This window comes from Lampetra fluviatilis, chromosome 19 (genome assembly GCF_964198595.1).
Source record: "Lampetra fluviatilis chromosome 19, kcLamFluv1.1, whole genome shotgun sequence".
Lineage (NCBI taxonomy): Eukaryota > Metazoa > Chordata > Hyperoartia > Petromyzontiformes > Petromyzontidae > Lampetra > Lampetra fluviatilis.
In genome coordinates this window covers 7,068,899-7,093,998 of record NC_136293.1, presented here as the reverse complement: position 1 = coordinate 7,093,998, position 25,100 = coordinate 7,068,899, and the positions used below count along the sequence as shown (strand labels likewise).

General features: G+C 53.5%; 1 protein-coding gene across 7 annotated transcripts in view; it reads left to right on the top strand.

Moving 5' to 3' along the window:
- Positions 1–25,100, top strand: part of LOC144937589 (dachshund homolog 1-like) — a 259,425-nt gene that overhangs the window by 202,247 nt on the left and 32,078 nt on the right. The window contains exon 13 of one of the 7 annotated variants that reach the window (XM_078864904.1): positions 15,039–16,147. The exons of the other annotated variants lie outside the window; for them this stretch is intronic. Within the exon in view, the coding sequence (XP_078721030.1) occupies positions 15,039–15,064 (26 nt within the window). The 3' untranslated portion in view covers positions 15,065–16,147. Of the gene's footprint in view, positions 1–15,038; positions 16,148–25,100 lie in introns of those variants that run through there. 7 annotated transcript variants of the gene reach the window in all.

Sequence of the window (25,100 nt, the reverse complement as noted above, 5' to 3'; positions counted from 1 at the left end):
ATTAATCGACGGCACGACATCGAACTGCTGACTTGCCCGCGCTCCCGCGTGTTGCTGCCCGGCTCGACCGCGCGTTGTTCGGCGCCGTGTCCGACGCTTCGCGCCCAGCAGGGACTTGTCCCATGCGACGAGGATGCTCCCGGCACTCGCTGCGAAACGTCGGACATCGTGCCCGACAACTCGCGGTGGCTTGCGAAAACACACGTGGTATGAGCCATGATGAAGACAAGACTAAAGGTTCCCAGTATCACCTTGCATAGGCGGCTGGGCTTTAACGTAACGTGAGCGAGCACTTGTTAATAGAGGCTGGTACGTCACACGAGGAGTCCAGTGGCCATCACCACGCCCGACCACCTTTGTCTCCCCGGTGCTGAAATATTTGTTTTCACTACACACCGCTGTCAAGTACTCGTTTAAGGCTGAGTCGACCTAGGGGAGGCCCAGGACCGATTCAGAAAAAATCGCCGCCGGTGTTGGCCGTGAACTCGTGTCGCCAGGTTCGTAGCGCAGCGTGCTAACCACGATGCCACCGCTCCCCATACCACGATGCACACAGACACACACACCCACGCCTGCACGGTCACCGCACGAATTTCAAGATAAGCGTTGACAGTATTTAGAACTGTATTTATTTTTTTCATTCTTTACAATCCGCTCCCCTCACCCACCAACCCACCACCCGCGCACTCACCTACCCATCTCCCTTCCGCCTCCCTCCCTCCCTCCCCCCGACCTGCCCCCCCCCCACCTACCTCCCCACGCCAAGCACTCCCCGCCCCCCCCCCTCCTCCAGCATCTATGAGGACGTAACGGGTTTGACATTTGTGGAAAGTCATGGGCTCTCTCCGGAGGCGTCCGGACTTTAATGTTCGCAATCAATCATGGGCGAGTGACGCATCCTCCCCGGCGCGCCGCGCCATCGGTGACACTCACGCAGTGGCACACACGTGCGGCGGTGTGACACACGTGCGGCGTGCACGCACGTGGAGTGTGTGTACACGTGGAGTGTGTACACGTGTGGCGGTGTGACACGCGTGGAGCGTGTACGCACGTGGAGTTTGTGTACACGTGGAGGGTGACACACATGCAGTGTGTACACGTGGAGTGTGACACACGTGGAGTGTGACATACGTGGAGGGTGTACACGTGGAGTGTGTACACGTGGAGTGTGTAACACGTGCAGTGTGTACACGCGGAGTGTGTACACGTGCAGTGTGTACACGTGCAGTGTGTACACGTGGAGTGTGACACACGTGGAGTGTGACATACGTGGAGGGTGTACACGTGGAGTGTGTACACGTGGAGTGTGACACACGTGCGGCGGTGTGACACACGTGCAGTGTGTACACGTGCAGTGTGTACACGTGGAGTGTGACACACGTGCGGCGGTGTGACACACGTGCAGTGTGTACACGTGCAGTGTGTACACGTGGAGTGTGACACACGTGGAGTGTGACATACGTGGAGTGTGTACACGTGGAGTGTGTAACACGTGCAGTGTGTACACGTGCAGTGTGTACACGTGCAGTGTGTACACGTGGCGTGTGACACACGTGGAGTGTGACATACGTGGAGGGTGTACACGTGGAGTGTGTACACGTGGAGTGTGACACACGTGCGGCGGTGTGACACACGTGCAGTGTGTACACGTGCAGTGTGTACACGTGGAGTGTGACACACGTGCGGCGGTGTCACACACGTGCAGTGTGTACACGTGCAGTGTGTACACGTGGAGTGTGACACACGTGGAGAGTGACATACGTGGAGGGTGTACACGTGGAGTGTGACACACGTGCGGCGGTGTGACACACGTGCAGTGTGTACACGTGGAGTGTGACACACGTGGAGTGTGTACACGTGGAGTGTGTACACGTGGAGTGTGACACACGTGCGGCAGTGTGACACACGCGCAGTGTGTACACGTGGAGTGTGCACACGCGGAGTGTGCACACGCGGAGTGTGTACACGTGCAGTGTGCACACACGTGCAGTGTGCACACGTGCAGTGTACACACGTGGAGTGTGTACACGTGGAGTGTGTAACACGTGGAGTGTGCACACGCGGAGTGTGTACACGTGCAGTGTGCACACACGTGCAGTGTGCACACGTGCAGTGTGCACACGTGGAGTGTGTACACGTGGAGTGTGTAACACGTGGAGTGTGTACACGTGCAGTGTGTACACGTGCAGTGTGTACACGTGGAGTGTGACACACGTGCGGCGGTGTCACACACGTGCAGTGTGTACACGTGCAGTGTGTACACGTGGAGTGTGACACACGTGGAGTGTGACATACGTGGAGTGTGTACACGTGGAGTGTGACACACGTGCGGCGGTGTGACACACGTGCAGTGTGTACACGTGGAGTGTGCACACGCGGAGTGTGTACACGTGCAGTGTGCACACACGTGCAGTGTGCACACGTGCAGTGTACACACGTGGAGTGTGTACACGTGGTGTGTGTAACACGTGGAGTGTGCACACGCGGAGTGTGTACACGTGCAGTGTGCACACACGTGCAGTGTGCACACGTGCAGTGTGCACACGTGGAGTGTGTACACGTGGAGTGTGTAACACGTGGAGTGTGTACACGTGGAGTGTGTAAACGTGCAGTGTGCACACGTGGAGTGTGTACACGTGGAGTGTGTAACACGTGGAGTGTGTACACGTGCAGTGTGCACACGTGCAGTGTACACACGTGGAGTGTGTACACGTGGAGTGTGTAACACGTGGAGTGTGTGTACACGTGGAGTGTGTCACACGTGGAGTGTGTCATACGTGGAGTGTGTACACGTGGAGTGTGTGTACACGTGGAGTGTGTCACACGTGCAGTGTGACACACGTGGAGTGTGACACACGTGCAGTGTGTACACGTGGAGTGTGTGTACACGTGCAGTGTGTACACGTGGGGTGTGTACACGTGGAGTTTGTACACGTGGAGTGTGTACACGTGGGGTGTGTACACGTGGAGTGTGTAACACATAGTGCAGTGTGTACACGTGGAGTGTGACACATAGTGCAGTGCGTACACGTACAGTGTATACACGTGGAGTGTGTGTACACGTGCAGTGTGTACACGTGGAGTGTGTACATGTGCAGTGTGTACACGTATAGTGTGTACACGTGGAGTGTGCACACGTGGAGTGTGTAACACGTGGAGTGTGTACATGTGCAGTGTGTACACGTGGAGTGTGTACACGTGGGGTGTGTACACGTGGAGTGTGTACACGTGCAGTGTGTACACGTGGGGTGTGTACACGTGGAGTGTGCACACGTGGAGTGTGTACACGTGGAGTGTGCACACGTGCAGTGTGTACACGTGGGGTGTGTACACGTGGAGTGTGCACACGTGGAGTGTGTACACGTGGAGTGTGCACACGTGGAGTGTGTACACGTGGGGTGTGTACACGTGCAGTGTGTACACCTGGAGTGTGTACACGTGGGGTGTGTACACGTGGAGTGTGTACACGTGGAGTGTGTTACTCGTGGAGTGTGTACACGTGCAGTGTGTACACGTGCAGTGTGTACACGTGGAGTGTGACACACGTGCAGTGTGTACACGTGGAGTGTGTACACGTGCAGTGTGTACACGTGGAGGTTGACAAACGTGGAGTGTGTACACGTGGAGTGTGACACACTTGGAGTGTGTACACGTGCAGTGTGTACACGTGCAGTGTGTACACGTGCAGTTTGACACACGTGCAGTGTGTACACGTGGAGTGTGTACACGTGCAGTGTGTACACGTGGAGGTTGACAAACGTGGAGTGTGTACACGTGGAGTGTGACACACTTGGAGTGTGTACACGTGGAGTGTGTACACGTGGAGTGTGCACACGTGGAGTGTGTCACACTTGGCGTGTGTACACGTGGAGTGTGTACACGTGGAGGGTGACACACATGCAGTGTGTACACGTGGAGTGTGTACACGTGGAGTGTGTAACACGTGGAGTGTGTGTACACGTGGAGTGTGTCACACGTGGAGTGTGTCATACGTGGAGTGTGTACACGTGGAGTGTGTGTACACGTGGAGTGTGTCACACGTGGAGTGTGTCACACGTGGAGTGTGACACACGTGGAGTGTGTAACACGTGCAGTGTGTACACGTGGAGTGTGTAACACGTGCAGTGTGTACACGTGCAGTGTGTGTACACGTGCAGTGTGTACACGTGGGGTGTGTACACGTGGAGTTTGTACACGTGGAGTGTGTACACGTGGGTTGTGTACACGTGGAGTGTGTAACACATAGTGCAGTGTGTACACGTGGAGTGTGACACATAGTGCAGTGTGTACACGTGCAGTGTGTACACGTGGAGTGTGTGTACACGTGCAGTGTGTACACGTATAGTGTGTACACGTGGAGTGTGCACACGTGGAGTGTGTAACACGTGGAGTGTGTACACGTGCAGTGTGTACACGTGGAGTGTGACACATAGTGCAGTGTGTACACGTGCAGTGTGTTCACGTGGAGTGTGTACATGTGCAGTGTGTACACGTATAGTGTGTACACGTGGAGTGTGCACACGTGGAGTGTGTAACACGTGGAGTGTGTACACGTGCAGTGTGTACACGTATAGTGTGTACACGTGGAGTGTGCACACGTGGAGTGTGCACACGTGCAATGTGTACACGTGGAGTGTGTACACGTGGGGTGTGTTCACGTGGAGTGTGTACACGTGCAGTGTGTACACGTATAGTGTGTACACGTGGAGTGTGCACACGTGGAGTGTGCACACGTGCAATGTGTACACGTGGAGTGTGTACACGTGGGGTGTGTTCACGTGGAGTGTGCACACGTGCAGTGTGTACACGTGCAGTGTGTGTACACGTGCAGTGTGTACACGTGGGGTGTGTACACGTGGAGTGTGCACACGTGGAGTGTGTACACGTGGAGTGTGCACACGTGCAGTGTGTACACGTGGGGTGTGTACACGTGGAGTGTGCACACGTGGAGTGTGTACACGTGGAGTGTGCACACGTGCAGTGTGTACACCTGGAGTGTGTACACGTGGGGTGTGTACACGTGGAGTGTGTAGCACGTGGAGTGTTTCACTCGTGGAGTGTGTACACGTGCAGTGTGTACACGTGCAGTGTGTACACGTGGAGTGTGACACACGTGCAGTGTGTACACGTGGAGTGTGTACACGTGCAGTGTGTACACGTGCAGTGTGACACACGTGGAGTGTGTACACGTGGAGTGTGACACACTTGGAGTGTGTACACGTGGAGTGTGTACACGTGGAGTGTGCACACGTGGAGTGTGTCACACTTGGAGTGTGTACACGTGGAGTGTGTACACGTGGAGGGTGACACACATGCAGTGTGTACACGTGGAGTGTGCACACGTGGAGTGTGCACACGTGGAGGGTGTACACGTGGAGGGTGTACACGTGGAGGGTGACACACATGCAGTGTGTACACGTGGAGTGTGCACACGTGCAATGTGTACACGTGGAGTGTGTACACGTGCAGTGTGTACACGTGGGGTGTGTACACGTGGAGTGTGCACACGTGGAGTGTGTACACGTGGAGTGTGCACACGTGCAGTGTGTACACGTGGGGTGTGTACACGTGGAGTGTGCACACGTGGAGTGTGTACACGTGGAGTGTGCACACGTGCAGTGTGTACACCTGGAGTGTGTACACGTGGGGTGTGTACACGTGGAGTGTGTACACGTGGAGTGTGTTACTCGTGGAGTGTGTACACGTGCAGTGTGTACACGTGCAGTGTGTACACGTGGAGTGTGACACACGTGCAGTGTGTACACGTGGAGTGTGTACACGTGCAGTGTGTACACGTGCAGTTTGACACACGTGCAGTGTGTACACGTGGAGTGTGTACACGTGCAGTGTGTACACGTGGAGGGTGACAAACGTGGAGTGTGTACACGTGGAGTGTGACACACTTTGAGTGTGTACACGTGGAGTGTGTACACGTGGAGTGTGCACACGTGGAGTGTGTCACACTTGGCGTGTGTACACGTGGAGTGTGTACACGTGGAGGGTGACACACATGCAGTGTGTACACGTGGAGTGTGTACACGTGGAGTGTGTAACACGTGGAGTGTGTGTACACGTGGAGTGTGTCACACGTGGAGTGTGTCATACGTGGAGTGTGTACACGTGGAGTGTGTGTACACGTGGAGTGTGTCACACGTGGAGTGTGTCACACGTGGAGTGTGTAACACGTGCAGTGTGTACACATGGAGTGTGTACACGTGGAGTGTGTCACACGTGGAGTGTGACACACGTGGAGTGTGTAACACGTGCAGTGTGTACACGTGGAGTGTGTAACACGTGCAGTGTGCACACGTGGAGTGTGTACACGTGGAGTGTGTCACACGTGGAGTGTGACACACGTGGAGTGTGACACACGTGCAGTGTGTACACGTGCAGTGTGTGTACACGTGCAGTGTGTACACGTGGGGTGTGTACACGTGGAGTTTGTACACGTGGAGTGTGTACACGTGGGTTGTGTACACGTGGAGTGTGTAACACATAGTGCAGTGTGTACACGTGGAGTGTGACACATAGTGCAGTGTGTACACGTGCAGTGTGTACACGTGGAGTGTGTGTACACGTGGAGTGTGACACATAGTGCAGTGTGTACACGTGCAGTGTGTTCACGTGGAGTGTGTACATGTGCAGTGTGTACACGTATAGTGTGTACACGTGGAGTGTGCACACGTGGAGTGTGTAACACGTGGAGTGTGTACACGTGCAGTGTGTACACGTGCAGTGTGTACACGTGCAGTGTGTACACGTGCAGTGTGTACACGTGGAGTGTGTGTACACGTGCAGTGTGTTCACGTGGAGTGTGTACATGTGCAGTGTGTACACGTATAGTGTGTACACGTGGAGTGTGCACACGTGGAGTGTGTAACACGTGGAGTGTGTACACGTGCAGTGTGTACACGTATAGTGTGTACACGTGGAGTGTGCACACGTGGAGTGTGTAACACGTGGAGTGTGTACACGTGCAATGTGTACACGTGGAGTGTGTACACGTGGGGTGTGTTCACGTGGAGTGTGTACACGTGCAGTGTGTACACGTGGGGTGTGTACACGTGGAGTGTGCACACGTGGAGTGTGTACACGTGGAGTGTGCACACGTGCAGTGTGTACACGTGGGGTGTGTACACGTGGAGTGTGCACACGTGGAGTGTGTACACGTGGAGTGTGCACACGTGCAGTGTGTACACGTGGGGTGTGTACACGTGGAGTGTGTACACGTGGAGTGTGCACACGTGCAGTGTGTACACCTGGAGTGTGTACACGTGGGGTGTGTACACGTGGAGTGTGTACACGTGGAGTGTGTAACACGTGGAGTGTTTCACTCGTGGAGTGTGTACACGTGCAGTGTGTACACGTGCAGTGTGTACACGTGGAGTGTGACACACGTGCAGTGTGTACACGTGGAGTGTGTACACGTGCAGTGTGTACACGTGCAGTGTGACACACGTGCAGTGTGTACACGTGGAGTGTGTACACGTGCAGTGTGTACACGTGGAGCGTGACACACGTGGAGTGTGTACACGTGGAGTGTGACACACTTGGAGTGTGTACACGTGGAGTGTGTACACGTGGAGTGTGCACACGTGGAGTGTGTCACACTTGGAGTGTGTACACGTGGAGTGTGTACACGTGGAGGGTGACACACATGCAGTGTGTACACGTGGAGTGTGCACACGTGGAGTGTGCACACGTGGAGGGTGTACACGTGGAGGGTGTACACGTGGAGGGTGTACACGTGGAGGGTGACACACATGCAGTGTATACACGTGGAGTGTGCACACGTGCAGTGTGTACACGTGGAGTGTGTACACGTGGAGTGTGCACACGTGCAGTGTGTACACGTGGAGTGTGTACACGTGCAATGTGCACACGTGGAGTTTGCACACGTGGAGTGTGTAACACATGGGGTGTGACACACGTGGAGTGTGTACACGTGCAGTGTGTACACGTGGAGTGTGTACACGTGCAGTGTGCACACGTGGAGTGTGAAACACGTGGAGTGTGACACACATGCAGTGTGCACACGTGGAGTGTGCACACGTGGAGTGCGCAATTGCAAGCATTGACATTGCCACTCATCTCCATGTCTGTGCCACTGTATCTGTTTGTTTGGCACACGTAGGGAGCGGTAGTGTAGCGGACTGGCGATCCGGTCATGGGCATCTCCTAGGTCGACTCAGCCTCAAATCAGTACCTGGTGCGGCGCTTAAAAAACATCGCCATTGGGGAGACAAAGGCGGCCGGGCGTGGTGCTGGCCACCCACCCCTTTGTGTGCCGTTTTGGCTTTCATAGGTGCGCGCTAACAGCGCTTGGCCCAACAGTTTGTCAAGGCAATGTGTGTTTGATTCACGTACACAGTGTGTATGTATGTTAAACTTCTTTCGCACCGTGCGTGGCTTACCGTGTTACCATACTGTTGTGGACAAGAGCTGTTATTGCAGAAGGGATGGGTGGCCAGCCCAACGCCCGGCCGCTTTTGTTTCGTCTTCCCACCGCACCAGGTACTCATTTGAGGCTGAGTCGACCTAGCGGAGGCCCAGGACCGGTTCAGATAATCGTCACTGGTGTTGTCTGTGAGCGGGAATCGAACCCGGGTCGTCAGGTTCGTAGCGTTGCGCGCTAACCGCCGCACCACCGCTCCCCACCCAATCACACACACAGTGACACACACACGCACAGTGACACACACATGCACAGTGACACACACACACACAGTGACACACACACACAGTGGCACACACACACAGTGACACACACACAGTGACACGCACAGTGACAAACACACACAGTGACACACACACACAGTGACACACACGCACGCACACACAGTGACACACACAGTGACACACACGCACAGTGACACACACAGTGACACACACACACAGTGACACACACGCACGCACGCGCCGTGGAGATGAAAGTGCCATGATCTCGCCCGGTAGGGCCCCGACACCCCCCACTCTGAAGTTTCCAAATGTCACAGCTAAGGCGCTCCTTTACCTTTTTTTACATTTCTTTCTTGTGAGACATTTCTTACAAAGAAGAATTAAATTGTTCGGGGGTAATACAGAACGAGGTGGTATATATATATATTTAAATACTGAAATAAAGGGGCTCTTTATTTTAACCCTCTCCCAGATGGCAGCGGATTTCAAGTCGTCCCGATCGTAAATTGAAATACCGACTCCGATTGCTCAGCATCACGCTCAACGGCAGAGACAAAAGCCTCGACGAGCCTCAAGGATGTTGTCCGGCAGGGTTGTTGCGACATGCCCCGATTGAAAAAAAGCGCTTTTCAGCTCATCGGATTTCCTCCAGTCGAAAGTAAAGACTCTGATGAGATGTCGGCGTCGTGTGCGAGGAAACTGGAGAATCCTTGACAAACTCCGGGTGGGGGGTGGGGGGGATTGGTGGGTTGGGGGGACACGTGTTAACGTACCGTGGAGGTAACACTCAACAACACTCCCGTTTACTCACCACACCTCACACACCCTCCCTCACTTGCCGGCAGCGACATTCAGATAACGGACAATTCTCATCCCTTCGGCTAAAGCGTGCGCGTTCGTGGTGAGAACACAGCTGATTGCCAAAGCGGTGGAAGGGAGGAACGATTGTGACTCTTGTGATTAGGGAAAACTTAAAAAAACACCAAGTTCAACGTGGGGCGCTCCGCTCGCTGTGTGCGCGTGTCGCGTTACTCGGAGCGGTGGCGCGAGGAGCTCGGAGGAGTCGAGCGGCAGCGAGTTAAATGCCACGAGAATTTCAAAGCTCATCCTCGGAGGGCGGGGAGAGATTGGGCGCGACGCGACTGTTTGGACGGTGGCTTCGTTAGCCACAGCTCACGCCGCCACGCAACAGACGAAGACCCCCCGTGTAGCCTTAACAGAATGTTTAAGGGGCAAGTGCCATCAGCGAGTAGCACCTGTGAAGGTCGACACGGCACACGAGGAGGTGAGTGGCTAACACCACGCCCGACCGGCCGCCTTTGGCTCCCGAGAGCGATGATGGTTTGCACACTACGCACCGGGGCACATATTTGAGGCTGAGTCGACCGAGGAGAGGGCCCAAGAGGCGGTTCAGAAATTCGCCGCTGTTATCGGCGGTGAGCGGCGACCGAACTTGGATGGACGAGTTCGTAGCACGATAAGCGCGCTGACCACTGCGCCACCGCTCCCCGCTGTCGCACGAACACTCGCGCTCGCTCGCACACTTTCATGCCGCCCCGTGAACACCCCCCCACCCCACCCCCACCCTACAGCCCCCCCCCCCCACCCTCGCTCCAACACCTCTACTCTCTGATCAACTTAAATCCAAACCGCGTGCTATCGCAAGCGGATATTTAATGAGTGGGAGGCAAAGCAACAGAGGGCACCAGGACACGACCACGCTCATGGGGAAAGTGGAAAAAGTAAGAATTCCAAATGCCACATTTAGGCAGATCGTGGTGTTGGGTGGTTGTGATGGGGGCTGGTGGGAAGAGTAGGGGCTGAGGACCTCAGGAACAGGGAGGTCGAGAGGGGTGTTATATTACAAAAAAAAAGTGGCCAAATAACTAAAAGGCCAATAAATTGCGATGGGTAGGTTAATGCATGCAGACTGGTTCAGGTCTAAGTTTGAAGCTAGATTGTGTTTAACCAGGTGAGAGCTAAAAAGAACAGGATGAATCTCGTTCGGAATTAAACCCCTGGGCATGAGTCCATCAGTAGGGGGCGGCGATGATTGCTGCTGTGTGTATAATCCCAATTACGTATTTTTTTTCGGAATTGACAAATTTGGACCATGACGCCTTTCACACGATGGCATACTCTTCCGAATGACGCCAGGGGATCTGTAACGTCTACTGCGAAGCACACGACGCGTGCTATTATACCGGTCAATACGCACACCATAGTAGTAATATTAATCAGGGCGGCTGCTGGGTTTGAACCGCGAGCCTCTGTAACATGCGGCGGATGCGCTACTGCTGGACCGCGTCACCGTCCCAACACGACCCTCGTGCCTGAAGCAATGAAACATTCCTAACTCTGACAACCACCGCTTCGTAATGTGGCACCCCTAATCACCTGGCCGTAGCCTCATTCTCACCACCTCGCCACCGGTATTAACCCGACCACCACCCTGAAGCGCATGGCCATACCCGTGATCCCAACCAACCATCCAGCGGCATTAACCCCACCAGCACCTCTGGCCTTAACCAACCAGTCACGAGCATTAACCACACCGTCATCAACCAGCAAACCAGGACCAGCCCTGTCGCAGACCCCGAGGGTCCAGCCCGAAACGTCGCAAGCGCGTCGCGTCCTATCTCCGCCTCCTCTCTCCGTGCGTGCGGCGCTCGGAAGCGTCGCGGCCGCTCGTCCATCTCGTGATGGTAATTAAGCGCGCCCAGCGAAATCGGGCGACGCATCGGCGCGCAGATTAATATTACAATCAAGCGTGGCGGCCCTAACAAACTTTGATTTCCGGGCTTTAATCATCGGCTTTGTACATTTGCCGCATCTCATTTGTCCTCGGCTGCTCACGGCGGGACGCGCGCGCCCGCGCGAACGGTCGAGGCGTCTCTCCGTTGCCGTCGTCGTCGTTGTTGTTGTTGTTGTTGATTTAACCCATGCGATGTCCCGAGTGCGACACCGGAGATTCGACGCGCAAACTCTCCCACCACGCCCCCCTCCACCACTCCGGTGGCAACATCCGAGCTGAATCAGCGTGGAAACCTCACGGTACAGGTAGCTTTTTTTTCCACTGTGGCTGTATTCCGCGCCGAACCGGAACGATGGTTCTGGCTCTGCGTCTGGTATGCCGGAGGTCGTGGGTTTGAACCCGAGCCTGACGTCTGCTGTATATTTGGAGTGTCTCCCTCTCTCTCTCCCCCCGTGGTCGCGTGGATTTTTCTCCGGGTCTTTCGGTTTTCCCCTCCACATTTAGATGCGTGCGTTCAGAGCATTTGGCTGCTGTGGAGTTTCTGACACGATGATAAGCCCACTTCGTTGAGCTATGATTTGTGACCAGGCCGCTTTTGAAAAAGAGCTACATAACTCAGTGGGGCCTTACCTGGTAAAAAAAACTAAAATAGTTCCATTTAATAGTTTAACTAAAATCATAATTTAGTGTTAAATCGTGATTTTCGCGGGCCTCGCGAGAAAACATCTGAATGAGGCTTGGGGCCAAGCAGGGCCAGAGGCGATGCTAATTCTGCGTTTATTGCGCGCGACGTCGACCGGATACTACGCCGTGAGGAACGCGGCGTTGTCGACTCATCGACACGCGTCTCGACTCGTTCGATGCGTGCGGCGTCAGAGGCTCGGCTCGGCTTCCACAGTGGAAAAAAAAACAAAAACAAGCAGCAGACGCCTGGGCTGGATCGGCACGGTTACGGCTCGGTTGTGGAGTGCAAAAGATCGGTTCCATCGTAGATAGTCCTGCACATTTACCATACTTCGATTTAAAGCTTTCGTGACTGCAGGGATTCATCTTCTTGGTTCTTTCGGTAAAGTCACGTCGTGAGAATTATTTTATTACGTTTTATTTTTATTATTTTATTATTTACATTCTACGTGACTTTACCGAAAGAACCAAGAAGATTTACCATACTGTCGATATTTCCGAACAGAATATTCACGAAATAATAAACACAATCATAATAATGATTACCGATAAAAAAAGTATCGCTTAAAAACATGCTTGTCATGAGTCATTTCCGGCCCGGCATGTTGTGTAACTTCATCTCTTCCATAGTTCTATTAACTACTTGAGGAGGGATGGCGTGTCTGACAGCACGTGCGTTAAAAGCGTTATGGGGTTTAAAGTCACACTGCTTGGAAGAATACGCAGAGTAAAACGCAGCTGAATAACTTCATGAAGTGAACATTAATTACCTACTGAAAAGTACCGTAAAACCGCACACAAACAAACAATGTAACACACTCATGAGACATGCAATTACAACGTCGTGAGAAACGGATATCGTGCTTAATCATAGTTTAGTCCTTAGTTTTTTTGTGGCTGTTGTTGTTGCTGCTAATGCTACTATTGCTGTGATCACGGCTGCACGGATCTCCCTTGTAAAATATCCGGGACTCTTTGGGCAACACATCAAATCAATTCTAGATTTGAAGTTTTCGTGACTGCAAGGATCCATACTCTTTGGTTCTTTCGGTAAAGTCACGTAGGTGAAAAAAAAACGAGAATAAAAATAAAAAATAGAAATAACTAAATTAAATCACGACGTTTCGGAAGCAACACAAGCTTCCGTCATCAGTTGGGACATCCACAGCAATTTTGTTTATTGAGACAACAATTTTGTTTATTGCTGTTTATTGAGAAAACAATTGTGTTTATTGCTGTGGTTGTCCCACCTGATGACGGAAGCTTGTGTTGCTTCCGAAACGTCGTGATTTAATTTAGTTATTTCTATTTTTTATATTCTTCTTTTAAATTTTTTCACCTACGTGACTTTACCGAAAGAACTAAAGAGTACATCAAATCAACTCACCCACTCGGCATGGGGGGGTTAGCGGAACGACGCATTGTAAACAACGGGACACGCATCAACACGGCGTGGGCATTCAAGACCGACACCACGACGAGCAAGTCCACCGGCACACCAAGCAGAGCTGAGACAATAAGTTAACAGAAGTCGACTTCAAATCGACATTTTTGTTTTAATTCTCGTTGTATTCCCTGCGCATTACGTTAGCCTGAGTCGACCTCGGGGAAGCCCAGGACCGGTTCAGATAATCGTCACCGGTGCTGGCCGTCATCGGGAATCGAACTCGGGGCAGCGCGCTCACCGTTGCACTACCGCTCCCCACCTAATCTCCTCTGATACCAACACTCGTGTGCTCGCAAAACTCGTGGGATCAATTTTGGATACCCTATGACAGTCGCCGTGACCATTTCACCAAAATGTTACTTCGTGGTTGAGACTGACCGGCTCGGGTGGAAGGTTGATAGAGGGGATGGAGAGGGGTGTAATGTGTGTACCGTATGTTGAACTTCTTTCGCACTGCACGTAACCAATCCTGCTAATCGGAGGTACGGTGGGGGGGGGATGGAAGGGGATGGAACGCAATCGAGAGGACGACCGCGCAGTGGATAGATCAGCGCTGACGATTGATGCTGATTGTAATAATGAATGCGTGTAAACAAAACCCACTTGTGTTTTATGTTATCAGTATAATTTGTGCGCTCCACCTACCCCCCACCCCAAACTTCACTCGCTCGTGCAAAGTAAAAAATAATAGTAAGAGCGTAATTATAAACAAAGTTTGCGTAATGATGACAGCCAACGGTCGAACAACAAAAACACAACAGGCCACATTTTTTTTATTGTTTGATAATAATAATAATAAAAAGAAATGTGGCGCTTTACACACGGGCACGTATCCCCCTCCTCCTCCACCCCCCTCCCCTCCACCACCTCCTCTTTGTAACGTGGATGCCGCGACCCACGAGGTTAATTGAATGACCTTTGGTGGGGTTCCTCTCGCTCGAGCCGTAATCTTCAAAAAGTTTTCCCTCCCGTTTAAAAAGAGTGTCGTTGTCAATCTTGCATTGCTGCCCAATCACCATCAAAGTGGAGACGGTGAGGTTCGGGGGGGGGGGGGTGAAATGGGGGGGGGGGGGGACTACCATGTCCACAGATGTTTTGCCCAGTCAGATGTGTCCACAGTCCCTCCCAGTACTGATTAAAGGCACTAAATCAAATCTACGGCTAATTGGTGTTTGACTGATTGCGTTTAGCACCGATGGGTAACTTGCTAATTACTGCCGTGCTAAAATAATTAGATTCGCACCTTTACGGGGAAGAGAAAAAAAATGCAAGGAGAAAATAATCAAGGGCTTTCATGCGGAGACGAATGTAGTGGTCACAACGATGGCACCCGGGCGTCGTGTTTAATCTCACGTAAACACGTACATTTGTGTTAGCATTTGTTTTTACAAATAAACGACTTCATTGAACATTTTTAAAAGATTACATTTAATCATTATTTGTGTGCGCGCGCGTGTGTGGTTTTTTTTTTAGGTGCGGAGAAGAACATCTGGCCGTAATTAGGCTCGCGGGCGCAGTGCTGTTCGCGTCTTTGAAACGCTCCGTAGCGACGATGCCTCCATCCATCGCACGTGGAAGGGCGTGGCGATCGAAGGGGCGATGACGATTTCTGACATTTCTCACAAAGGCAAAGGTCCCCCCCCCCCACCGTATAGCCTTGGGGCAAGTGCTGTTAGCGAGCAGCAGCAGCGGCAGCGGCGGCACCTGTGTGCTGATGTTTGTTTACACACCGCACAAGGTACTCATTTTAAAGGCTGAGTTGACCTAGGGGAGGGCCCCAAGACCGGTTCAAATATTTGTCACTGATTTTGTCCGTGAGCGGGAATCGAATAACTACTCCCCACCGACACGTGCTCACACACAACCGCCGTTCACCACTGCATGGCGGTGGCATCACCACGGCGCTTTTGTGCCAGGCTACGTGCACATTGAGGCCATGTGGAGTGTCGAAAGCTCACTGGCAGGAGGTCACGGGACAGACCTAGGTGCCATGGGTTGACCGACTGAGATGACTGGCAGAGGCACAACCTGTGCACCCCACCAACTTGCTGCCATTTATCTACCCGACGCTCCACTCGTTGTTGTGAGCGTCGCTCCTCAGCCCTCTGCTGTTGTTGGAGGGCGATTGCCTCCAACCGCAGAGTAGCAACGTCCTTCACGAACCTCCTCCACAGAGGCCGATCTTGACACCGTTGACACCAGTCATCTGCAAGATCACTCAGCTCCACGTCCTTCTGTACAACACTCCTCTAGCCCGTGCCGAGCCCGTGTAGCCCCCTCGACCTGGCCAAACTAAAGCTGTTTGGGTATGCGGGATACGTGTGTTTGTGGCAGCACGTGGCGAACGGTGATTATCACACATACACACACATACACCTGGACACACCTGCACACACACGGACACACACACACACTCACAAGGGCGCGCAATACCGAGTGATTTCAACGCGACAACGCAAACGCATTTGCGATTGAAGCTCCCGCATGCGGAACCCGTTACTCACGCCTCTCTCCCCCAATCCATCTCCCTCTCTCTCCCTCCCTCTTTCCCTCTCTCCCTCCCCTGCCCCCCCCCCCTTGCTATCACCAACCAACCACCAGCCCCCCTCAATTTTTTTTTTAGTGGCGAGTATCTAACAAACAAAATCTGCTGTCAAATCACGGCCCTCGCAGCTGCGTCGGGCCGGGTAACGAGAAACATCTGTGAAGTCTTCACAATCTGTTGCTGTGTTTGTGTGCGTGTGTACGTGTTTAGATTATTGTGTATATTTTATTATTATTTTAACACACACACGCACACGCATAAATACACGCGCACACACGCACGCGCGCAGCGCACACACGCGCACGCACATAAATACGCACACGCGCGCACGCACACACGCACGCGTGCGCGAGGGAGTGTTTGATGTCAAAATGCGTTCCGCTGCCTGCATTGTGAAGGAGATGGAATCTTTTGACCTCACCCACCCCCCTTTAACCGGGGGGGTGGGGGGGGGACACACGTTTAGCAGCAAAGGGGACCAGCTAAGAGATGGACGTAAATCATCGCGAGCATTGGTCAATCCGCTGCTGGATGCTCACGATTATTCTTGCGATGTAATCACCCAACCGATCGCTCCATCTCCTAGCCCCGCGGGACGACGTCCTCTCGGACGCGTTCCATCCATCCCCTTGCCTGCCACTCCGCCATGCTTCTTGACCACTGGCCATCGCTCCTTCTCGTCGTCACGTGCCCTGCCAAAGCCCACTTGACTGCTTTCACGTGTTCCCCTTTGGAGAGGCAAAAGTCTAGGTGATTTCCTGTTCAAATGAACATCGAGACGACGCTCGACTTATTTGTACAGTCTTGAGCCAGTGGCAGGCGCGAGTCTATTCGTAGGACAACCACTATTGGGTTTTCCCCAAAAAAGTGGTACTCATTGTATCGACCCCTGAGAGATGATATTAATAATCATAATGTCGTAGTTCATGCCAATCGCATCAATGAGGAATCACAGACAAAGCTGGAAGGCAGCCGGCGCCAACAATAATTGCCCAAGCTCTGCAGTCCTCTATATACGAAGATGTTTTCATCCAATTAATGAGTTTCCATAATGTACAGGTGGGAGGAGAATCTGGAGCACCCTGAGAAACCCACGCGTCCAAGGAGGGGGTGAGGGGGGGGGCAGAGGGCGGGAAGGGTTGTATGTGTACGGTTCGAAAGAAATTCAACGTAAATAAATACATACAAACTCTAATCCCATCAGTCCGCACTTTGCCTTTTCCTGGCGAGCAAGGTTTATACGGCTGCTCCCCGACACCCACGGGGGTGAAAGATTGGCAAACATGTCGTGCGGTGATCCACCAACCCTCGCTGCATCCTTCCACGGTGCTGAATCAGAGGCCACGTGCAGCGTAGCCACCACAGGGCGCGTGAATGAATGAAGCCCCACACCAGAATTTGAACTCCCCCAATTGCGAGCGGCTCGCTTAAACCACTGAGCCACCTGGCCCCCGGTCCCTCCGTCAACGTGATTCCAAGCACGAACGTGACCCCTAAAAGGGGGCATATTGGGGGCCGTGGAGGCTAGGGGGGGGGGGTGAGGCAGAGTCGATAGCAGAGGGAGCAATGCGCGAGGAGGAGTGCTGGGATGACCGGTGGAGGCGGTGCTAATTTTTCTGCGTTCGAGGACGCACGCAGCCGCCACCGTAAAATCACAGCACGGGTTCGACTCCGGCTTGCAGCCAAACGTGGTGAACAAGGCGATGCGATCGTGAGGTTGGTGTCCTGAGCGGGGCTGGCTATCACGGTGTTGGCGGCAGCGGACGGCGGCGTACAATGTTGTGCTGTACTTATATGCTCCCCGCCGCCACCAACGCACACCAAAACACAATACAATACATTATACGGTGATTGCTGCTGCTGCGTTGGTAGCGATGCACAAACAACAACACACACTCAACACATTTTGTCAACAAATGTCTTGAAATGAAAAAAATATATATTTTAAAAGGCGACGTTTCAGACAATGGCCTTTCTTTACAGCACGTAGAGAGGCCGGGCAGGTTAGATAAGCAGATAAGCAGACGACATAAAAAACCATGCGAAACTATTTCGTTCACAACCCATAGGCCCCAAGGCCTTCTGGGAGTGCATCATCGTTTCAGCAGCATTGATTCAAAACAAGCAAGGGTCGGGTCCGGAACGATTTCGACATTTAGTGCCTCTTCAACAGAGCCAGGCTTGCTTCAATCAACTGCCAGCTGTTTATAGGCAACTACCATCTCTTCATATGGATATTTGAATATAAATAATCGTAACACGAAGATATGGGTTCTGAAGTCGACGATACGTAACGCAAAATAACCCTGAGGTTCGTTTTGAGAATATAAACAATGAAAGATTTGATACAACCAGCGCGGTGATGTCTGGTCAAACGACTCCCACGACCCACACGGTGTGAGGAGGCATTCATCCAGCAGCTGATTGGCAGGGCAGTACTTTATCATTATCATAATCATCACCATCTTAAAGGTGTTACATTCATAACCAGGACAATGACACCACTCACAATTCACTCCAGTCACCCGCTCACAGGCGGTCAGTCGCCTGCGTATCGCTATTCCATTGCTACTACCGTGGACAACTGTTCCTGTGGACTTCAGGCATTGATCCCTCTACCCTCATTGATTGAGGACTCGGTCTCCCAGGCTCTGTTTCATCTCATCCACGCTGCGTTCAACCACCACCAACACACCGTAAGTCAAAGCAACCCACATACTCACTCACCCGTCCACTCATTCATTCACCCTCTCATTCACCCACTCACTCACCCATCCACCCACCCACTCATCCTCTCACCCACCCACCCACCCACTCATCCTCTCACTCATTCACCCACTCACTCGCCCACTCACCCACCGACTCGCTCATCTACCCAAGCACTCACACACCCATCCACCCCCTACTTCACCCACCCATAGGCGAAGTTTGATGTCTATATTTTGGGGAGCAGGGGTTCGCTTTATCCCTCACATTAGGAATCGGAGGAGCATATCATTAATTAGTTTTGATCTTTATTGTAAACTACTGAAAATAAATTAATAAAGGTGTCCAGATTGGGAGGGGCATTGCCTCCCCGTGCCTCCCCCCCAAACTCCGCCCATGCACCCACCCACCCATCCACTCACTCATTACCCCACTCACTCACCCAATCACCCACCCACTCACTCATCCACACTCACTCATCCACCAACTCACTCACCCACTCACCTACCCACCCACTCATTCACCCACTCACCCACCCACTCACTCACCCACCCACTCACTCACCCACCCCCTCACTCATCCACTCACTCATTGACCCACTCACCCACCTACCCACCCACTCATCCACTGACTCATCCACCCAACCGCTAACACACCCATCCACTCACTCATCCACTGATTCACCCATCCACTCATTCACTCACCCACCCACCTACTCATCCACTCGCTCATCTACCAAACCGCTCACTCCCATCCACTCACTCACTCATCCACTGACTCACCCATCCAATCACTCACTCACTCATCCACTGACTTACCCATCCACTCATTCACCCATGCACTCACTCACCCACGCACTCACTCACCCACGCACTCACTCACCCACGCACTTACTCACTCACCCACGCACTCACTCACCCACGCACTCACTCACCCACGCACTCACTCACCCACGCATTCATTCACCCACGCACTCACTCACCCGCGCACTCACCCACTCACCACACTGCAGGTCACCTCACTTCTCTCCTAGAACTGCTCTACTTTTCGATTCCCCCATCCCACTCGTCTCTTTCTCCCCACCCCACCAAGTTCTTACAACAACAACAATAACAACATCCGCGCTCAATTATATGAACCACCTTCAATTGTGCTGCTTGTTGCTGGCCGCTTGGAGTTTTTTTTTGCGGGGGAGGGGGGGGGCTGTTGGATTTGTGGTTCAGCAGCAGTAACGAAGAACCAAATAAATAAAAAAAACACGAAGCCAACAGAATTACGGCGACTCAAACCACGCACAGCACGCGTCACGCGACTTAAACACAATTTGTGTCATGTATTTTAAGCCGAGTCTAGTAATAATAATAAGCCCTTTAATAGTTTCAAAGCGAAACAAAAGTCGACCTTCCCAGCTGTGCAGCGACGGGGATTGGGCGGTTGCAAGCGACCGCGTGGAGTGGCGGGGGAGAGGGGGTGGGGAGCGGTGGCGCAGTGGGGAGCGGTGGCGCAGTGGTTAGCGCGGAAACTCCGCTCGCCGATCGGACCGAGGTTCTACTCCCGTTCACGACCAAATGACAGTGGCGAATATTTAGAACCGATCCTGGGCCTCCACCCCCCCCCCCCCACCTAGGTCGACTCAAATTTTAATTAAATGAGTACCAGGTGTGATGTGTTAACAATATCAGACAATGTCGGGCGGGCGTGGTGTTGGCCACCCACCTTCATAGGTGCTCGCTCGTCAGCACTTTCCCCAAACAGTGTGTCGGAGGCTATATGGGGCATCTTTGTCTTAGTGTGTTCCAGTACAATAGGAAGCGGCAAGCGGAAAACCCCGTCGACTCAGCCTTAAACGAACACCTGGCGTGCTGTGCAAACAACATCAGCCACTTGGGAGACAAAGGCGGCCGGGCGTGGTTCTGGTTGCTGAGTAGACAGCGGCGGGGGAGGGGGGGGTTGAGGACTTTTAAGAAACTTTCACCGTTGTTTCAGCCTGCCGCATCGGGACATTGACTCGAAACGGCGGCCCAGTGGATCTCAGATCCAGCGATGTGTCGACCATTGGGGCTCTACGATGATACCATCCGTGATGTTCTTTTCTCCCCCAAAGCTGCGAGCACCGAGCCGCCAACTCAGGGAGCGAGCGAAGTTACCTGTTCACAAAATCGTACCGATTTCCTGCTCAAATGAACATTGCTGCGTTGTTTATAACCCTGAGTTTGGTGGTAGGGAAATTCCACATTCATATGGCGGCGTGTTAGGGTGGGGGGGGTGCGCAATTTTATCCACAAATAAATAAACCGCTTGCGCATCCAATCCACACACACACACACAAATAAATAACTCTAGTAAACGTGAAGAGCCACGTTTAGGAAAAGTTTGGCCCAGTGTATCTATCGCAATTCCTAAGATGTTCCGGCACGGCTAATCCGTTTACACATTACAAACAGTTTTCAGAGATTTGTCCCAGCTGGCTGAGCCGCGGGTGCGGAGGAATGGGGCTGCCTCTGCCTCTGGTTCGCATTTCGCTCTTTTATTTGGTCCTTTGAAGCGCGCGGGCAAAACACATGGCACAAGTAACATTAAACAGGAAAAATACCACCCCACCCCGTGCCTCCCCGCCATCCCTCCTCCTCCTCCTCTTCCCCACCCATCCCAAGTCCGCACTAACCCACTCTACGCTAAGACAAAGGTCGCCCGTATAGCCTTAACAGACTGTCGGGGCAAGTGCTGTTAGCGAGCACCTAAGAAGGCCGCGACGGCAAACGAAGCGGGTGTGTGGCCAGCACCACCCTCGGCCGCCTTTGTCTCCCCCGTGGCGATGTTTACACACCGCACCAGGTACACGTTTTAGGGCTGAGTCGATCTAGACTTCGGAGGCCCAGGACCTGTTTAAATATCCGCCACTGGTTTTGATCATTAGCGGAAATCAAACTCGAGTCGCTGGTTTCGTGGCACAGCGCGATAAAAGCTGCGGCACCGCTCCCCACATACAAAGACAAAGATCCCCCGTATAGCCTTAACAGACTGTAGGGGCAAGTGCTGTTAGCGAGCACCTATGAAGGCCGGAACGGTACACGAGGGTGTGGGTGGCCAGCAACACGCCCGACCGCCTTTGTCTCCCTAGTGGCAATGTTTACACACCGCACCAGGTACTCATTTGAGGTTGAGTCGACCTAGGGGAGGCCCGGGACCGGTTCAGATAATCGTCACTGGTGTTGGCCGTGAGTGGGAATCGAACTCGTGTCGCCGGGTTCATAGCGCAGCGCGCTAACCGCTGCACTATCGCTCCCCACACGTAGACACACACACGCACGTAGACACACGCACACACGTACATGCACACACACGCACGCACGTTCACCCATTCTCCATGCCTCGCGCGCCGCTATTCCTACCAACGACACCACCACCTCTCGTATAACCACCACCACCACCACCAACACGATCGACTTAATCACCACCATCACCACCATCCACTTCAACACTACCAGCAACCAGACGGTGGTGGCTACGCGCGTGGCTGCCTGTAAACCAACGCTGTGGGGGCAGTAACGAGGGTTGGTGGAGCAGGCACACGTTGTGAAACTCCATGGCCGTATGCGCCGAGAAGGTGCCGTGCCCCCTCGCTTTCTAGGAGAAGGCGGTGCAAAACAAATGGTGGACTCCCATCTGTTCCATCTGTATGGGATCGAGTGTTGTTCCCTCGCACGCGTGGGTTTCCTCCGGTTGCTCCGGTGTCACCTCCCACGTGAAATGTATGAAGGACCGCAGAGCTTGGGCAATTTTTTTTTGGTAGCGCCGGCTCCTCGTCGCCTCGCTCGTCTGCCGTTTCTCCTCCTCGCGCCTCTGAGTCGACCACTCTCCCTCTCTCTCGCAAATTCGTGAAGCGTTCTCCCTCCAAGAGTCTGTGCGACGGCTGCGTCGTAGTATTAACAGTTGACATTATTATTATAACATATCACTCAGGATCTCCTCCTTGTACTTCCACCACCACCACCACCGCCACCACCCCATGTATTTGGCAGCCACCACTCCACGGCGCGCGGGTTTTATTTCTTATTTTTTTTGTCTGTAGCAGTAAATGCTTCAAAGCGCCTAACGAGAGCTGATCCCCGCGATATCCCACGGCGCGATCAGCGGAGCCGCTTCAACACGCGCGTGGCGCAGCGAAGACGGGCTAAAAAAAAAGAGTGCGGGGATTGCGAGCGGCGACCGAGGGAGTCTACCTGGGCTCGCTCCGATGCGCGCGAGTGAACGCACACACACACAACGATCCAACCCACCCACCAATCCACCCACCCACCAACCCACCCACCCACCCACCAATCCAACCACCCCCCACCAACCCACCCACCAACCCACCCACCCACCCACCAACCCACCCATCCACCCATCCACCCACCCACCCACCCACCAACCCACTCACCAACCAACCCACCCACCAACCCACCCACCCACCAACCCACCCACCCACCCACCAACCCACCCACCAACCCACCCACCCACCCACCCACCCACCCACCAACCCACCAACCCACCCACCAACCCACCCACCAACCCACTCACCCACCAACCAACCCACCCACCCACCAATCCAACCACCCCCCACCAACCCACCCACCCACCAACCCACCCATCCACCCATCCACCCACCCACCCACCAACCCACTCACCCACCAACAAACCCACCCACCAACCCACCCACCCACCCACCAACCCACCCACCCACCCACCCACCCACCAACCCACCCACCCACCAACCCACCCACCCACCAACCCACCCACCCACCAACCCACCCACCAACCCACCCACCCACCAACCCACTCACCCACCAACCAACCAACCAACCCACCCACCAACCCACCAACCCACCAATCTTCCCACCAACCCACCCACCCACCAACCCACCCACCCACCAACCCACCAACCCACCCACCCACCCACCAACCCACCAACCCACCCACCCACCAACCAACCCACCCGTATTAAAATAAAACAGAAAAACATACTTCAACTATTTTTTTGTATTTTACCAGGTAAGATCCACTGACCTATATAGGAGCGACCTGGCCAACGTCTGATGGCTCAACGAAGTTGGTTGCTCACCGTGTGGACACGTATTAGCAGCTGGATGCCCTTAAACGCGTGATGCTCATTCTAAATTTGGAGGGAAAAACCGGAGGGACACCGGAGAAAAATCTACGCGACCACGGGGAGCACACGCAAACTCCACATTTTACACAGGCGTACGGATCTGTGGGTTGAACCCACGACCTCCTGTATACAAGGCGAGGTAGTCAACATCTCGCCACGGTGGCGTCCATAGCCTGGTACAGAATAGTCGAGGCAAGTGTGGTCAGCGAGCACCGACAACGGCGGGCACACGAGCACACACACGACAAAGATCCCCCGTTTATCCTTTAACAGACTATTGGTGCAAATTGCTGTTAGCGAGCACCTATTTAGGACGATACAGCACACGGGCGGGTATTGTGGTCAGCACCACGCCCGGCCGTCTTTGTCTCCCTAGTAGCGATGTTTACATGATGGCCCAGGGACTAATTTTAGGCTGAGTCGACCTCAGAGAGGCCCAGGACCGGTTCATATATTCGTCACATTGGTCTTGTGCGGGAAACTACTCGGGTTGCCGGATCCGTAGCGTAGTGGACTATCCACTTCGCCATCGCCGCTGGCTGGTCGCGCACACACACACACACGTGCACACTGACACACACACGTGCACACTGACACACACACGTGAGCACGCTGACACAAAGACAAAGATCATTCGTACAGCCTTAATAGAGTGTGGGGCAAGTGCTGTTAGCGAGCACCTATGAAGGCCGGCACGGCACACGAGGGGTGGGTGGCCAGCACCACGCCCGACCGCCTTTGTCTTTCCAGTGGCGATGTTTTTACACACCGTACCAGGTGCTCATTTGAGGCTGAGTCGACCTAGGGAAGGCCCATGACCGTTTCAGATAATGGCCACCGGTGTTGGCCGTGAGCGGGAATCGAACTCGGGTCGCCGGGTTCGTAGCGCAGCCTAGCGCTAACCGCTGCACCACCGCTCCCCACACTGACACAAACACAGAGACACACACGCAGACACACACGCGTGTTCTCAAGCATTGGAGCGTAGAGGCCGCGTTACAATTTGGGACGGAGGTTGGTTTTTGTGTGCACTTTGGAGGTCATTCATGAACGCGGTTCTGTTTACGCTGCGCAAAGCTTAATGCAACAGCAACGGCAGTAGCAGCAGCAGCAACAGCAACAATAAACACAA